The sequence below is a fragment of the Myzus persicae genome, unplaced genomic scaffold (genome assembly GCF_001856785.1).
Source record: "Myzus persicae strain clone G006 unplaced genomic scaffold, MPER_G0061.0, whole genome shotgun sequence".
Taxonomy (NCBI): Eukaryota; Metazoa; Arthropoda; class Insecta; order Hemiptera; family Aphididae; genus Myzus; species Myzus persicae.
The window spans coordinates 588,682-607,493 of NW_019104344.1; the positions used below are offsets into that span (position 1 = coordinate 588,682).

Genomic DNA, 18,812 nt, shown 5'->3' on the forward strand with positions numbered 1-18,812 from the left:
TTATATGAAGCCAACAATTGTTTAGAATGAAATACAATAGTTGTAGTGTGAAATTAAAATAATTTTAAATGTAACCATTGGTTAAACATTGGGATCACTAGTTAAATATTATGTTTGATTGTAACATACATTTGATAGAATTATTATGATATTTATTATAGTTTTATAAATTTAATTGAAAACAAGAGTTTTTGTATAAATGATGCTTATCAATTGTCGTTATATTGAGACATTGAGGTACTGTACAAGATAAAATTCATAAGCAGAAAATATTGTAAATAAAACTTTATGTGACTAGGCCAGTTGTTGTATCACAAACCAAACAACTTGCTTAAATACTGAAATGGTATTTATCTCAAATGGAAAATCATATTGGGACACAGGCATTTGTTGTCCCCGTATAACCGGTTGCGTAGCAAGTCACATTTTGTTTTGTTAGCTTAAAAATTACAGTGAATCCGATTCACTGAATCAACCTATTATCAACTTGATGGTATCAACATTATATGTGTGTCTGTACTTGGGTTTCTTACGGTAGTTTTTAATTTTTGGTTGTATACGTCATACGATATAGTATAAATTAAAAATATCCTGAACTCACTTAAAAATAAACTATAGTAAAAAACTCACAAGGACACAGATTATGTTCTTATCATCATGTCGATTCTCTCTAATTTTTAAACTAAAAAAGCTAAATGTACTCTGCTGAGAGTACATTTTGTGTGTCTTCTTAAGAATGAAACAAGAATATTTATTTTTAAAATAATTATTGCTTTTCAATGTGGTAATTAAAAGATAAGTAAGGCGTAATTAATAACTATTTATAAAACTCTCAAGCATACATTGCATTTACATAGTACATAATTTAGTTAAAATGGAATTTCCTAAATCTTTTTAAGGTGTATGACTTTAATTGGTGCTCATTCTATTTCGGAATAAAAATTTTGTAATGTAATAACTAGGTAAAAACATGTTTTATTTAATATTTATTGATACAAAAATAAATTCCACAGAACATGTCATACAATGCTGTTTGTGATGATTAAATGATATAAAATTGTTTGATTTGTATCTATTAAGCTTACATTGTTATAACAATGAAATAAATATAACATTTTAATAATACATCAACATTTTGAAATATATTTAATACAATTGAATAATCTTAGTTTATGACCAACAGACACAGAAAATGTGTTTAAATATACTAAAAAGTCAAAAGAAATATACAGAACTGTATAGCATGTAAGTCCATAATACATTGTACAAATTAAACATGTTATAGACTAGAGTAAACATTTTGTTTCATAAATAATAAATTAAAAATGTTATACAGTTTTTAAAAACATAAATAAAACAAAATATGTGAATAATAAAGGTAATCAATAAAAATAAATTAAACAGTGATAAAAGTCACACAGCAATCACCAGTCTTATTAAATTATTACATTAGTTTGTGATTTAAAATCTTAAATTAAACAATTGACTTTATTTTTAATTTATTAACATAATACTAATTATTAAGTATCATTGTTATGTTAAATCTTTGGCAAAGTTAATCAGAGTAACAGTATAAACACTGAACAGTATACCAATCGTTTGTAAGAATATCAACGCGAATTGTTCAAATTAAAAAAATATCTTAATATATCCGTATAGTACAACGTATGAAACATAAAACTAAGGATACAGGCTGTCAGTGAATTTCTAACTTTTTTTTTAACACTAAATATGTTAACATCTTCAATAACAAGTAAATGGAGGTAACGGCAAGGAAATTAAACCAATACTTGTTGTCTGGCATGTCTAAATCTTTTAATATAGTTGATGGCGAAGAATTGTAACAGTAAATCTGAAATTATTTTCAGAATTTAAATATTGTATAAGATAACTTTGAATCTTTCAAACATGTCACTAATAAATAATAACTTACTTTGGGGCAATATAACCTGGGTCGATCTAAACCGTAAACACAATGCACTATTCCTTCCATGGCATGTTTCATAAATGAAATGTCAAACAACCATCGAAAAATCTCTGGCGTGTCAGATATTTTAATGAAAATTCCGCCAAACATCATCCACGGCATGAGGAGGAAGCTTGTTAGAATCGTGCTGAACTATGAACATAATATCAATAAAAATTAATTAACACTAGATAACCATTAATGCCATATACATATTATATACCTAATACTCACTCTTAAATCGTTGAATAATGTTCCCATTAACATGCCTATGGTTTGTGATAACAGTCCCACCATTAACATCATGAGTGTATACAACCCAAACCTTGGCCATTCAAGTGGCTGTCCAGTGAAATAGTACAAGACCACACAGTACAAAAACGTACACAGAACCTGAAAAGTAGAAATATAATTTATTAGTTGTGTAAAAAAAATACTATCTGATATATTACTGTTTGTTTATGTTTATTGTTTTTTGTACACATGGCTGTGTACAATTTTTTCAATATTGTATAAATATATTTTCACTGTTTTCTTTTTTCATTGGGATTTTTCAAATTATTACCTGAATTGGCAGATCTACTATAGTGAAACTCAGATAATATGACGACAGGGAATACCACTGGTTGAAATGCTCTTTTGAAAGTATTGGAATTTCTAAGGGAACTACAACACAAATATACTATACATTATAATACACATACTTATACAAAACAAATCTGTAAGTTTATTGTATTCACTATACTGTTTTATAATTAAGAGTCTGTAATTAGAATATATAATCTAGACATGTTGTTTGGTATACTGTCAAAGGTTGATTTTTGTCATAACATTTTATTTTTAAGTTAAAAAGGTTCAAATTTACCTCTTAGTCAAACATTGGTCTTTCTTGAATATTTTTTTTATCATTTAAAATATGAAAAAACTCAACGACAGTATACAAGTATTGTAATTTTAATCAAAATCATTTTTTAGATAAAAAATATTTTAATTATAGAGTGATTCGGAAGGAACAAAGATTTAAGATTTTCAACCATAGCAATCCAACATGAGGAGTGGGGACTGCTACTCAATTGCTAGTAGGTATGCACAATACTGACTAGTAATGCCCTTCAACGGAATTTGTCAATAACTCAATCGCATATTACCCCTTAATAAATGAAAAACTACTCATTCAAATTTTGAATTAAGTACATAAATATCTTCAAAAATGTATATGTATTTATATTTTAATAATTTATAATGAGTAAGAGGGGTTCTCATTTGAAAAATAAAGTTTTTATCGCCACAGGATGCAGGTGTATATTATTTAGAAATTCTAAAAGTCATAATTTGAATCAATTCATTATAAAAGGAAAAAATGGGGATGAATATTCTTGGTGAATCATATTGCATACATGTAAATATGTAATTAATCATTAATTAATATAAGTACAAGACTTACAGTTGATTATCATTGATGAACTAGCAGTATACATAATAAATAGCAAACTGAAGAACAACAACATTAGATTATCGTGTATAAATGATGCATTAATACCAACACCGAAGTATATCCAACCATATACAGCGCTAACAATAATATGAACCATCAATCTTGTAGTGATGAACTATAAATATAATAAAATACTATGCATTAATATAATTTATGCATACTAAATATTATGTACACGGTAAAAATAAAACTAATATTTCAATTATAAATACTTTTTCTCTTAATGTCTTTACTGTACACCTATGTGATAAAATAGCAAGTTGAATCAAATGATTGGTAAATTGTACATCTTTACATTCATCATTGATGTTAATAGCTAGCAACTGATCTGAAATTAGATGAACCGGGGTTAGATTTTGAAGGAGAGAGCTATCTACAAATCTAACAATCACATCAGAAATTAAACTTGCTTACAAAAACAAGCATAGGCAACATTATATTTTGAGCACTACACGTCTGCACAAAAATAAAACTTAATATTTGTTTTATATAAGCCAAAGTTTGCACTCTGCTTACAATGTAATAAATCTTTTAATTTTCACCAACCTTTAACTAAATGTTTTGAACAAGTATTTTTTAACCATTCAGTAGACTTTCCATTTTTGATATATTTTACCAATTTTTCAGCTTGATTTCCGTACTCTCCAAGACTTATTTCAATAACTATTGGAACCATAAAATATTTTAGTTTTCATAAAAATTATAAAACAAAAATACAGTATACTAACTGTAGTCTGCAGTATTGTGATACAGTGGACATCGTAAACCTTGTACAGCCAAATAATCTAATAGATTTGATGTTAAACCATGATAAATACACTGGCCGGATGGAGTAAGTACATAAAGAATGTCAAATATCTTTAATTGTGAAGCAGAAGCTTGGTGTATTGTACAAATTATGTTACGGCCAGTATCGGCTAGTTCTGTTAATGTGGCTAGTACTTGATTTGCTGACAAACTATCTAATCCGCTAAATTAAATTATAATTAATATAATTAATCCAATCATTGAAATTGTGTAATATTGAATCAAAAAAAAATCATCCTTCATTATTCATGAATTAATAAACAGCTATAAAAATTAAATATGGTAATATTTATAAAAATATTTATTTGATTATGCATTTATGAACAAAAATATTATCATAAGCAAATAAACTAACCTGGTTGGTTCGTCAAAAAACATGATGCTTGGATTATGGACCAGTTCTAATGCAATGGATAGTTTTCTACGTTCACCACCAGATAAATTCATTGTAGCCGTATCTTGAATTTTATGCAGATTCAATTTTTCTAAAATCAAGTCTATCTAAAATAGGAAATATAATACCATTTAATGTGTTTCCTATTAAATTATAGAGAATCACTAAAAGTTAATTTGTTTACCATTTTAAGCTTGCTTGCATTTAACGATAAAGTTAAACATTTCAACTTTGATGCAAATTCCATAGCTTCTCTAACTGTTAATTGCACATGAAGTTGGTCTTCTTGCATAATGTAACATGATTGTTTCTGAAACGATTCCATTTCTAGAGGTTTGTCATTTATAAATATCATTCCACTATATCCACTTGTCCTATAATTAATAAAAAGGATTATTTTTACATTATAATTAGTCAAAGTTTTTATGAATATACTAATTTTACAAAAACTACCAAAAGTGTACTATACAATTAAATATTGTACCTAATAACCAAGAAGAAAGAGGAAAATATAAAATTTTTATTTTTAAAGTAATTTACTTACTTATAACCAGATAGTGCATTTAATAATGATGATTTTCCAGATCCTGAACATCCAATAATTGCACATAATTGACCCTGATAAAACGCACCACTCACTCCTTTTAAAATAGTTTTCTTTTCTGTAAATAAAGTATTATTTAATATATTATTCTTATAATGTTAACTTTTGATTATTATATAAAATTATACCTATTTTAAATGTATCTGTCCAATTGTTTACATTGTATGTTATATCCACAAATCTTAAATCTAGACCTTTGTTTGACAACATTGAATTCAGTTCCATTTCAATTTATCACCAATTAATGTATTATAAATATGATAGCTATATTAAACAAGTGTTTTCAGTACAGCTCTGTCAATATTCAACAAAAATATAATCAGTAAGTAACTCAAAGTTCAGTTTAATAAATAAATAAGTTGAATTAGTCATAGGAATGAGATAATCTTTTTCTGCAGTTGTAAGTAAGTACTGTTGATAAATTAATATGATTACAAATCAATGTCAAGGTGTCAAATAATTATATTTTATATTTAAATATTGCCAGTTAAAATGTATAGTATAACTTACTTAAAAATGGAAAATAATTAAGCTATTCAAAGACTAAAAAAACATGTTTTTTTTAACTACTTGATTATAATAACTAAAAATCGACAAACTGTTCTACTACACTTTACATTCAAAAATTCTAATCATTAGTGACTGATATTACCAACTACAATTACAGAAAAGCAAACATTAAAGCTCAAATAAATGCCAATACCATACTAACGGTTTATATTTCTACATCCAAGGCGTTTCCCCGCATTCTAGTATGAACTATGAGTACGTCATATTTACATTTCTATTGTCAAGTTCGATTAGTCTTAGGCATTCTTCTTTCTTCATTTAATTTTTTTTGTGTAGGCACGTAAGTACGTGATTGTTTTAATTGAAACAAACGTTTTATTGATTGTGGCAACATACTGATGTCGTTGAATATATATTATTATTATTATTATTATTATCTTAAATACACACTCATAACCGAATGCTAATAACGTTCTGAGACAGTGAGAACATGTATCCGAGTGTCAAAACAAGTATGTGTATTAAGCGAACGGTATACAATATTACAATGTACTTAATAATATGCTAATATTTATTATCTATAGCTTAAAGCCTAAAAGACCGGACTAAGTTTATCTTAGTCCGTGCCTAAAAGTGTGGCCACGACTATATTATAGTCTGTGTCCTGTGATGTGATATTGTTATATCCACAGACTATCTTTACCTGTGGTATTACCATGAGGACTATATTATAGAGAATAAATTATAGTCTATAATTTATAGATCATACATCCACCTTGATAGCAGATAGAGACATACTAGAGATAACTGATAAGGAGAGAAGGAGACCAAACTGGCAAACTCCTATAGCCGCCCGTCGTAAAAATGGGCCGACAAAAGTCGCAAGGTTATTCTGCCACCAAGAGCGCGTCGTTCGATAGGAGGGCTACGTTTTCCCACATCCTATGTCATAGACATATAATATTATATGTCTATGTCCTATGTATTATATAATATGTACGTTCTTTTAAATTTTTTAAATTTGGATTTTGAATTAAATATGAATTAAGAATTATTATTCATTACCTGGACTTGTTAAAGTACACAATTAAAATTCAAAATTATCAATGTTATTTATGAACCATGTCATCATGCTATCACAGAATAAAGGTTTTGAAATCGAATGTTGTCATTTTGCAGTGTTTAGAAGTGGTATATATAATAGGTGAACGGCCACCTATATAATATTAAGTTGAGTCAAAGAAAATATGAAAGTAGGTTTGTTATTAGTTATTACCACGATTTAAGATACTATCTTAAACCGTGGTTATTACTTATTATTTAAATTAAAACATGATTTTAAGTTACTCTATGGTGCTACGAAACGATAATCTGTTATGTTATACGAATCTGCAGTGACCAAGTGTGGGTAAATGTATTATTATTTTTTTTTTTTTTTGTATTTTATTATTAATATAAAGTTTTCCTGACAGTCGACATCATCTAAACTTAGGTGTAAAGAATTAATTATTTTTTAACATTTATAAATTAGATCACAATTATGGTATAAATAGTTAAAACTATGGTTTAAAATATACAGAAAAGGATAAGATTGTGTAACATTAACAGATAATAAAAATAATAAAATATAAGACAATGTTTACATAATAATAGTAGATTAATGATTTAGGACGTCGTGTGGGCGGCCGCGTTGGAGTCTGCGACTGTTTGGTCGGGTGAATCGCTGAAGCCTGAAGTACTGTGGACCACTTGCTTTAGATAAATTGTTAAAGAAGCTTACCGATAATTCTTTTATGTAGTTTTTGATAGTTGGAATTTTGAAATCTGTGTGCATTGCGTCATTTCGGACAAACCATGGGGCATTTGAAATTACACGTAGGACTTTTGATTGTAATACTTGTATTTTGTGTATATGAGTTGTAGCACATTGACCCCAGACCGGGGCTGCATATAAAATTAAAGGGCGAATTATTTGTTTATATAATAATAGTGAGCACTTCCAGTTCAATGAAGTTTGCCGATTTATTAGTGGATATAATATTTTTAAGCGTTGGTATCCTTGCTGTAATTTCGATGATATATGAGGATTCCAAGTGAGTTTTTTATCTAATAAAACCCCAAGGTATTTAATATTGTGATACGAAGCTATGTTTTGATCGTTGAACTTTAATGTATTATAATACATTGGTCCGACATACTTACGTAGTCATAATACACATAATACAATAATGTTATAATATATTACAGTGAAAAACAAAAAAAAAAATATGCATTAGTAAAAAAATACAGGTACCCAACCTATTTATATAAATTTTAAATAATTGTATTCTGTAAAATATTATAGTTTATACAATAATTTGGTATACTTACTAGTTACTATTTAGCTATTGAATAATTATTTACTGTATAATTTATAATGAATAATGATATATAATTTTTAAGTATCATAATTTATAAATAATAAATATTGTGTAAAATTATTGAGTAAATAAAAACCGTTCCAATAATAGAATTGATTATAAATAAATAATAATACAATATACAGTATACATAATATTATAGGTACCTAGGTATATTATCTAATGCATTGTATTTTTTTTACACTTCATATTACTCCAATAACTTTATAAATTGATAGATAGCGTTTAGATTATTACGGTAATACCGTTGTACCTACAACAATGCATCAGTACATAACAAAAACACAAACGTACATTATTATTATTATTATTATTATTCATTGACTGCATTTTACAAAATAAATGCAAAATTCAGAAGTAAATAACTTCTTTAATTATTGACCCATAATTATAAATGATACGTCAAAATGCATTAAAAAATAAATAGTATATGATATTATATGAATCATATTTCAAAACTATATAGGTTTCCATTTGAATTTTAAAAGTCACCCCTAAAATCTCCCCCTTTGCATTAATAAAAAAAATAATTAATATCAAATTAGTTTAGATTATATGATTCAAAGAGATTTTCACATACGTCATTTTTTCCTAATTAAAGTACCTATATCATGCTGAAATCTAATGTCACATGAAATTTGGAATAGTCTGTTTATATTTTCCAACGCCACCAATCGAAACACACACACAACAAATTATTATGTCGTGGCTTTATGTTTTGTTTATACTGTTCTTATTTTTGTATTCATTTTGTCACTGTGGATTATAGACTAATACGAACACTGTAAAGTGTTAAGTACACATTATGTACTCAGTCTGTCCGTATGTTACGTTTTCACGCCTAAACCACTAAACCAATTTTGACGATTTTTGGTATATGTATAAAGATAAATGGGACCTTGCCACCTTAGAAAAAACGGTCTTTTTTTGTCTCAAAACTTGGAGGGGATGAATTAGGGGATGTTGAAACATGGAAATCTAATATTTTTTTGTTTATGCTTTTGAACATTTTTTATAAATACTCATAGAAAATCAAAATTTCAAAAAAATCATTGTCAAATATAGTGTATAAGATATTTGATAGAAAAATAGATTATTTCCCTTAGGTAGTAGATACATTATACTTATATTTAGTGACTGTAAAGTCACAAGCTGCGATCCAACTACCCACGCCACGGGTTATTTAGTTGGGTTTAGTGAGGTTTAACGCTGCTAATGGCGTTGGCCGGTATTATTATTTAGAACTAAATTAATTCGATAACAGCAGCGCCATCTACTGCCGACGTATTATACTAACCCCTAATACGTACGTAAGAAACTTTTTTTTTTTTCCGGTTTAATCGACGACCGGGAGGGAACCACTTTCGCATTACTTCCTCCCGGCCGCCATCGTTTATTTAAATAAATGTACACAAGGTTATGGGGGAAGACAGGGCCAATCTCCCCGACTTGCCCCCTCACAGGGTTGTTACAAAGAAAAAGATACTATAACCTATAAAAAAGAACAATTACCAACTAAATAACTAGGGGAAGACGGGGCCAGTCTCCCCGACTTACCCCCTTACAAAAATTTAATATACATATATACAAGTACGTGTTATACAAAGATATACAAAAAATATACAGTATTTTCCGGGTCCGGCTGAACACGCCTCCCTGGGCACCCGTTTTCCTTGGCCTCCGCGGCTTGCCGAGCTCTCTCCTCTTCTTCTTTTGCTGACAGGAGACGTTAGACCATCCTGTATAGGAGCCTAAGGGACTCTGTGGCCTCGCTAATAATTGGCCCACGCAGGTCTGGGTCTGGGGGGAGATCCTCTTCGCGGGGACCGCAGATTACGTCGGAAAGTGTTCTCACCGATAACCTGTGGCCCACGCGACCTGCCAGTTCGACTCTATAGGGTTCCCAGTAGGGACTGGACAGCAGGGTGTGCTCGGCCGTGTCCACGGCGTCCCCGCACTGCACGCACAGCGGACTGATGGCCCTACCCATTCGATTCAAATAGTACTGAAAACAGCCGTGGCCGGAGAGCGCTTGCGTCATCCGGAACGTCATTGGTATCTCCGGGAGAGGCCTACGCATCCACCTCCTGACGTCCTGAATGAGACGCCTCGTCCACTGGCCCTTAGACGAAAAGGCCCATCGCAGTTGCCATAGCCCCAGGGTCGCTTACCTCTCGGTGGCCTTCATCATGGCCAAAGACATCGGCGGAGTTCCCGGAAGTGCGGGCTGTTCGCGACGCCTCCTCAACCTCGCCCTCTCTTGCGCGAGTAGGTCGGCAGGTGGCATGTATGCCAGTAGAAGGGCGACCTCGTCGGACACCGTCCGATAAGCCCTTATCACTCGCAGAGCGACTAATCTTTGGGGGCGTGTTAGAGCGCCGGTGGTCCTCGCGGATGCCGAGACTGCAGTTGACCAGATGGGGGCGGAATAGAGGAGCTGACTCTCCACTACGGAGGCCAATAGGCGCCTCTTCCACTACCCAGGCCCATTGATGTTCGGCATGAGTCTTGCCAAGGCCGTCGCCGAAGCCGTAGCCTTTTTCGCCACGAGCTGCACATGGGTATAAAAGGTCATCCTCGTATCCAGCCTTACTCCGAGGTACCTCAGGTCTTTCAACAGGGCGATCGCGTGACCGCCGGCCTCGTGACGAGGGGGGACGAATGCCCACCTCCTGGATAGAATGACTGCCTCGGTCTTGTGGTGAGCGAGCTCGAGACCCCTGCTCGTCATCCAGGCGTCGATGGACCGGAGTACCGGGTTGACAACGTCCTCCAACAGCTGGCCCGTACTGGCCACGCCCACAACCGCAAGATCGTCGGCGAACCCGACAAGGTGGACTCCACGTGGAACGTTCATCTCTAGGAGAGAGTCGTAGGCGACGTTCCACAGTGTAGGGCCCAAGACCGACCCCTGCGGCACCCCGCACGTGACCGGCCGCGGAGTCATCTCTTCACCGGTAAGGAGCTCCCTGTCCGTGAGCCAAGACCGCAGCATTTCTACAAGATATTCGTGGATGTTTTTTTTCCGGAGGGCTTCGTCGATGACCGGCCAACGGAGCGAATTAGACGGAATTAGGTGGAAGGGGGGGGGTTGTTGGAGCCCCTTGAGGGCCCTGGTAGGTTAGGGTTAGGTTAGGTCCCGCTGTCTGGGTTCTGGAATTCGGTTTTGCTAGAAGTGCCGATTTCGGGGCCCTATATCTCGGCCCTGGTTAGGGCTAGAGTGACCGGGTTTTCGGGGGCCTATCGGTGGTCGCCCAAGGAGGTCAGAGGGATTCGGGGGGGCAAATTTTTGTTCCCGAGACGCTCAGAGCAAGCCCTGGCGAGATATTTTCGTAAAACCGAAAAAACGTACTTACGGTTTTCCGCCTGCTACGCAGCAGGGACAGCGGTGCCGCCTCCGGGGCCGAGCGCAAGGGGTCGCTGTAATCGCTGGACGTACTAAGACTGTACCGTTATCGTGTTGGAGGACCTGCTGAAGTAGACGCTAGTCAGGAGCAGACGTCCGCACGCAAACGACGACCGTACACAACTGAGTACGTAAGAAACTAGCTGTCACGGCTCTTCAGTTTGCTGAAAGATGAGATGTTTCGTGAGGTTTAGATAGGTTACGTGAGGTTTAGATGGGTTTAGTGAGGTTTAGTTGGGTTTAGTGAGGTTTAACGGCGTTGGCCGGTATTATTATTTAGAACTAAATTAATTCGATAACAGCAGCGCCATCTACTGCCGCCGTATTATACTATCCCTTAATACGTAAGCATTGATTAAATACAAAGGCATATATATAGGTATCTATGTTCTAAATATTTATTTTTAGTCTTGTTCACAACAGAATTGTCTAAATCCATCATTGTTAAGGCTATAAAAAGCATTATAATTTTATTGTTTAGGTATACGCAAAACTATTCTGAGCGAAGACGGTCTGTCAGCTAGGGATGTAATGTAAATCGTTATTTTATTCGTAAATATCCGATTTTACAAAAATTATTACCAGAAACTACCTTAAAGTAAAAAATTGAAGCATTTTACGACACCTCACTTATGAAAGACAGAAAAAACATATATAATTGTAAAATAGCTCCACTCAGAAGTCAGAATCTAAAATGTGCTATGGTAAAAAAGTGTTACTCTTAAAATATTTGAATAATCAAATTTTATCTTGGAATTTTATAAAAAATGAATAACTGAAATTGTATGCATTTTTTGGATTTTGAAAAAAAAATAGAAATAACAGTTTGAAAATGTAATAGTTTCATTTATTAGTGTTTTCAAAAAATTACAATACGTAAAACAATAAATAACCATGAAAACCAAACCAGCACGGCGGCACCAGTATTAAATAATTTTGTTATTAAAATATAGATAGAAAGCATAACATAATTTATAATTGCATGAAAAAATCGACACCGGGACGTGCCATCGTATTTTTCTTCTATTATATAGGAGACAAGTTTATTTTTATATTATCATGTATAAAAATAGTTCGGTTGTCTGCGTTCATCGATTGCCGATAGTTGATGTCTATGCTATATTATAAAATTAATTACATGAAATGTTTATTATTATTATGCAACAAAACTGTAGACGCAATCTATGAAATCATAATAACACTAAAATGACTGTTTCCAAAATCTACATTGAAATGGGCTATCTATTTGTATTTAATCAATGATGGTTGCCAAGCCATCTTTAGAAATGAGCTGCAATTATATTTTTTACATGGGTTACGTTATTAAGTTCTGTAAGTTCTGTTAATATAACTATGTGCATAGGCGTGTCCAGACCTCCATGGCTGGGGAGGCCAGTTATAAAATTTAAATTTTTTTACATATTACAGCGATCTATAATATATATCTATATTTGTATCTTATTTTTGTTGTATGAAAATTATACGTATAGCACCTGGAATTTTTTCACCCCGCCAAATTAAAGATTTTCTTGATCTTAAAATTGGTTTTCTTATATGCTATTACAACTATGAACCAATAAATAAGGCCTATTAAAGTATTAACTAATGTGCTACCTACTTAGTTTTTTTTTATAAATATTTTATCAACTATAGGACAGGTAGTAGGTACATCAACCTTCTCTATACATCTTATTACAGTTACTACACAATAAACAATACACATAAAACAGTTATTTATTAGTTTGGTTAAACAAGTAATTTATTAAAATATTACAACTAATAAAANGACATTTTTTCTCATCATCAAAATACCTTAAAACTATTGATAGCTGTTCGTGGTGTCCTAAATCGCTTGTCTCGTCAGCAATAATTGATATTTTTTTATTTTCAATTTTATGTTTTAACTGATTTTTTAGTACTTGACTTATTGATATAATTAGATCATTTTGAATTATATTACTACAGTAAGTCGCGTTTTTAGGACCTAATTCTAAGTGAGATTTAAGAAGAGGATCATATTTGGCCAAAAGTGTAACAATATCTTTGAACAGACCTTTATTGTAACTAGTTTCCTTTTCATTTTTTCCTCGGAATGAACGTCCACCAATACCTATACACAGAGTTATATCAATTAAGCGTTGCATGATTTGTCTATTTTTTAATCTTTGCTGTTCTTTTTGACTGTGTATATGTTCTCTCTCTTCATCTAAAACTGTATCTATTGGCTTTAAATGCAAAAAGTTTGTTAATGAAGTTATACTATTTAAATGAGTGTTTGAAGTTTGGTGTGCTTTAAATTTAGTTGTAGCTAATTTCCAATTATTAAATCCAACTTTTGAATACGTAGACTCTGTATGGCCAGCATTTATTCCTGAAGAATTAGTGAACATCCGACAGGGAAAACAAAAAGCTCTGTCTAATTTCACACTGTACTCAAGCCAATTGAATAATTCATACCAAGATTTATTAAAGCACCGAAATCTGTCTCCAAACTTTGTTCGTGGATACAATTTAAGTTTGGGTTGAAATGGGCCTCGAACAACCCTATCTTTACGTTCTAACTGGGATATCGGTAATAAATTAGCAGGATCATCAGGATTATCAGGATCTAAAATTTTTAGAATTCATGCATAAGATAAACAATTTAAATTTAGTACATTATACTTGATTTGATCATTTAGTGTTTAAAATTTTAAAACTTGTTTTCTTAATAAATTTATTACATAAATAACAACATTTAAATAATATGAAGTATATTATATACAAACATAAATATACAACATTGATCAACACAAATATTATCAGTTAGGTATAACTAATGTAACTAATTAGTAATAAAGTTTATTGATTAATGGTTACTACAAAAGTAAAAAATTACAATATTTATTTACCTAATATACATAATAACAATTTTGAAACATTGAACACAAACAGTTAACCCAACATAGAACATAGACAAAATAACAAATTATTATTATTATAATATTATTTCTACCTATCATTAGGATATACACATGTGACATGTTATGTTCTTACAATCTTACTTATTCTTCTTACTTTATTAACATACATTTTCAATTTTTTTGTTGACAATTGAGTCCTTAGGTCATGGTTAGAATTAACAGATTAATTAACATAAACATAATTAACTAATTAATACAATAATAAGACAGTAACATAGGGGTTAAATACAAAACAATACATAAGTAATAAGTTAGTTACATATAATATTAAGAACAACAATACAAATTAACTAAAACAGCTAACACAATATATTGAACACTTGTAAAAAAAAGTAATTGGGAAACACAAGTGGTAGTTATAGTTAATCACAAATGATATCTCAACACAAAAAAAAAAAATTTAAAGAAAATTTGTTCATACCAGTAGATGCTGTTTCCGATGTTTCCATATTACATGGTAATAATGACTGGAAGTTAGATTTTGACGGTTCAGTTTCACCAGGGTTGGAATTTTCTTAAAATAAATACCATGAAAATTTATTTATTTGAACTTATATTTATATGTAGCTATATTTTAATCATTAACAGTAAATAATACCAATTACCAGTTGAATCTGTTGTAGTATATGAAACACTAGAATAAGGTAAAGGATTGTCTACCTCGGATTCCTCCAACAATGTATATGTATCTGATTGTGTACCTAATTGATTAATACAGACAATTACTTACAAATTCAATAATTTTACAGTGTACTATTATTTAAATTAAATAAACTGATGCAGTTATGTTGTTAGGTATTTACATTTTTTGTGTAAAAATACAAAATATCAAATAAATGTATTGAATTAGTTTAAGGTGTTTATAAAGATAAAAATACTTAATATTTTTACTTACTTGTACTTGGCGTATTATTTTTGAAATAATCAGATATGGTTTTTCGTTTTTTCATGGTTAATGTCTCAATGAAAAACTTTTTGAGATTAAAATCACAATTCTAAATAATCTAACTAATTAAATTATTAATAATATGTTTCGTGTTTCAAACAATATTGTCACATAAGGAAAAAACGCGAGACACGTGTATTATATTATTCAACTATGTACGGAGCAAGCTAGTTGTATTATTATTTACCAAATGATAACAGTGCACTGTGCAGCAGCTACCACCACTACTACGATTTAAATACCGATTATAGACTATAATATTATAGTCACTATAATATAGTCCGTGATTATTACGTAACCCATCTATAGACGAAAACTTTATTGACATTGATAACATTTCTTATCGATCAATTACTGCTTCAGCCACGGATATACTATACTTATAAATATAATCTATAATATATTCTATTATATTCGTGGTTTCACCATTATAATCCAAGAGGCCAAGAACGTCGCTGGGGAGGCCGGTGCCCACCCTGCCTCCCCCGTAGACACGCCTATGACTATGTGGTAGACGTGTCTCACACAATATGTCGACATTTAATTGTAGCTAAAAGATAAGACGGTACCTGCTCTGATTGATAAAATCACCAGTGCTTTAGAGTTAAGTATTATTCAATTATGTGAGTATCTCAGGGAGACCTGATAATATAATGCTCGCTTAACCCAAAATCTCAATCCTCATAACCTCATCTAGCCTCACGGGTAGTCTATATACCGCAGTCAACGCTGGGTATAACTGCTACTCACAATAAACCATATAAGTTATTATTGTTTAAAACTTATATTAGTAACAATAACATTAAAATATTATTTTTAGTGAATATAAGGATGTATGCAATTAATATTTACTCTGACTGACTTGCTAATTTCATAATTTTATTTGTGTGAAATTTCAAATTTGTCTTGACAAAATTGGAGTGCTTTATAATATATTGTAACGGTAAAGACACAAACTAAAACAATCCTTCATAAGGCTATCTTGAAACCGACTTTCAACAAATACCCAACAGAAACACTCGATATCATTCCCACCTGATACAGTACGACACATAATTAAGGCTTAACAACGGGTCGACGATTAGATTAAGCTAACCTAAGTAACTTATAGGTATGCAAATTATACACGCCACAGGGACTCAAGGTATGTAAAATAGTTGTATAATCGATGTATACGTGGAATATAAAAACCCAGCTTTTGACAAAATGAAATATGTTTTTAGATTCTGAGCGGAGTGATGAATGTATATTTTATTTTACAACATTGTGTGTTTTTATACTTCTCTATTTTTTTTTCTTATTTTTTTTTATTTTTTCTTTTTGTGTTTTTTTGTTTCTTGCAGTAAAAGAACTTTGATTTTCTTCGATAGCAATTTTTCTGGTTTTGAAAGTGAATCTAGTTGGTGCATTCGGAAGGTCAAAATTTAAAATTTCCAATAGTCCGCAAAAGAGACAGGTAAAACAGACTAACATTAAAGATAAACGGAACTTTTTACGCCAAACCATTTTTCGAAAAAATGGATTTGGGTTTTTAGTGTAACTCTGACCAAAATGACCATAGATACATGAAATTTTCACTGAATATTTGTGTAAGCATTTTCTATACACCATACAATTTTCAAAACATTTTGATTTGTGTTGAACTATTTACAGGTATATGCAATTTTAGATTATTATTTGTTTTTTTTAAACTAAAGTTGATAATTTTATTCAACTTTTAAATTTTCTAATTCACAAAAAAAATAGTACCTAAATATCAATTATCAATAATAATATCTAATCCACCACCTGAGCAACTTATATATATATGCAAATTATACACACCACAGAGGCTCGAGGTTTGCAAAAACAGTTGTATAATCGGTGTTATACGTGGCCTAGAAAAAACCAGCTTTCGACAAAATGAAATGTTTTTTTGGTTGAATTCAAATGTGAATATCATCAAACTAGGCACTTGAAATTTTGGCCGAATACTTATTATATTAGCATTAATTGTATTCATGTTGAATACTAGTCAACACATTTTAATCCTTTTAGCGATTTAATTCAAAGTCCCTCACAAATCGTAATTATATTATGACTACCGGCTACCTATTTTTGAACTCCATTTTCTAAACTCAAAATAATTTTCCAAGCTTTCAACGTCAGGTTATAGAAGATTTTATATATATAAAACAAAAACTTGCACAATACTCAAACATTCATGAAATGTTGAATGATCCATTACTTAAGATTTAAATACCGAACACAATTTTCTTCTTAAATTTTTTTTTGGAATTTAAAAAATAACTCACTAATATTAAGGTGCATGTATTTGTTTATGAAAACAAAATGTTTAATTTTGGCGAATTTTATATTCTGGAGCAAAATAAAGATTTATCATCCTGCCCTATATATATTTTTTTTTTAACAAATAATCTTAGGTACTTGACACTTTCTCCAAATTTTAAAGTTATCATTATCTACATATGGTATAGTTTTTAAAATGTCTTCCATTTAATTGATTTTGAATATGAAGAAATTTTAGAAATTTTTACAAGACTATTATTGATAACTTGTTATAATAGCAGTTGAAAAATATTAAAAATACTAAGTAACGATTTCTTTTTATAAACATAAAGTTCAATTTGCGACAATACCTAGTTATCAAGTTGAAAATTGAAAATGATTTTGTAGTTGAAAATGTATAAAATGTTCAATTTTTATAGCTAAGGATTGAACATTTAAAACAAGTTTCCACTTCAGCAGTTATTTCAGTAACTAAGAAATCTAAAAAATATACGAATACAGTTAATTTAATAGACATTTTATGTTTAAATTTGGACAAAATTGCATATTAACACAAAGAATAATGGTTATCATTTTGTCGTAATTCGGTTACAAAACAGCCCAATTTTAACCAGGTATATCTAATATTTTTCCAGCATCACTGATAATTTAAGAATAATATTAATTCAACTTACCGGCTATCATATTAATAATAAGTAAGAACAATATAAAATATCCTATAACTGACATACTGTCTCCTCTCAGAATCGTTTTTCGTATACAATAATTTGATATCATTGAATTCAAATATATAATACCATCCATTACACCTTAAGTACAGCAGTACGATATCCACTTACCCGCTTTTTATTTGAAATACAAACAAATTAACGATCAATGATGCATAAAAATAATATAGTATACTCACAATTATATTTTATATTTTTGTGCTTCACGTTTATTATAAATTATAATAATAACAAAATATGTATGCGATACGGGGGTTGTCCCCAACCTAAAGCCCTTGATAGAT

The 18,812-nt window shown here is 31.0% G+C and overlaps 2 protein-coding genes across 9 annotated transcripts; both read right to left on the reverse strand.

Moving 5' to 3' along the window:
• Positions 1–1,114: 1,114 nt before the first annotated feature.
• LOC111041340 (ATP-binding cassette sub-family G member 4-like) lies at positions 1,115–6,535 on the reverse strand. 8 transcript variants are annotated; one of them, XM_022325573.1, is made up of 13 exons: positions 6,047–6,535; positions 5,395–5,560; positions 5,207–5,324; positions 4,847–5,036; positions 4,624–4,769; positions 4,190–4,431; positions 4,008–4,124; positions 3,674–3,789; positions 3,411–3,576; positions 2,532–2,632; positions 2,201–2,359; positions 1,934–2,119; positions 1,697–1,852 (listed from the first exon to the last, which is right to left on the reverse strand). In XM_022325573.1, exons 2-13 carry the CDS (start codon positions 5,489–5,491, stop codon positions 1,697–1,699), a joined length of 1,794 nt encoding a protein of 597 aa, XP_022181265.1. In that variant the 5' UTR covers positions 5,492–5,560; positions 6,047–6,535. The 8 variants fall into 8 exon arrangements, with proteins under 8 accessions (XP_022181267.1, XP_022181265.1, XP_022181264.1 ...); XM_022325572.1 differs by having other exon boundaries at positions 5,970–6,535; XM_022325571.1 differs by having other exon boundaries at positions 5,979–6,534.
• Positions 6,536–13,272: 6,737 nt separating this feature from the next.
• Positions 13,273–14,279, reverse strand: LOC111041356 (zinc finger MYM-type protein 1-like). Its single transcript, XM_022325604.1, has 3 exons — positions 14,267–14,279; positions 13,415–14,210; positions 13,273–13,303 (listed from the first exon to the last, which is right to left on the reverse strand). Exons 1-3 carry the CDS (start codon positions 14,277–14,279, stop codon positions 13,273–13,275), a joined length of 840 nt encoding a protein of 279 aa, XP_022181296.1.
• Positions 14,280–18,812: the final 4,533 nt, after the last annotated feature.

Bases quoted from the DNA above. Each gene is read 5' to 3' on its own strand.
- LOC111041340 (XM_022325575.1), bottom strand. From the start codon at position 5,491: ATGGAACTGAATTCAATGTTGTCAAACAAAGGTCTAGATTTAAGATTT. The intron at 5,325-5,394 runs GTATAATTTTAT...CTTTATTTACAG, and splicing joins GACAGATACATTTAAAATAG to AAAAGAAAACTATTTTAAAA. The intron at 4,432-4,623 runs GTTAGTTTATTT...AATTTAATTTAG, and splicing joins TTTTTTGACGAACCAACCAG to CGGATTAGATAGTTTGTCAG.
- LOC111041356 (XM_022325604.1), bottom strand. The intron at 13,304-13,414 runs GTATTTTGATGA...TTTATTGTGTAG, and splicing joins CAGCTATCAATAGTTTTAAG to TAACTGTAATAAGATGTATA.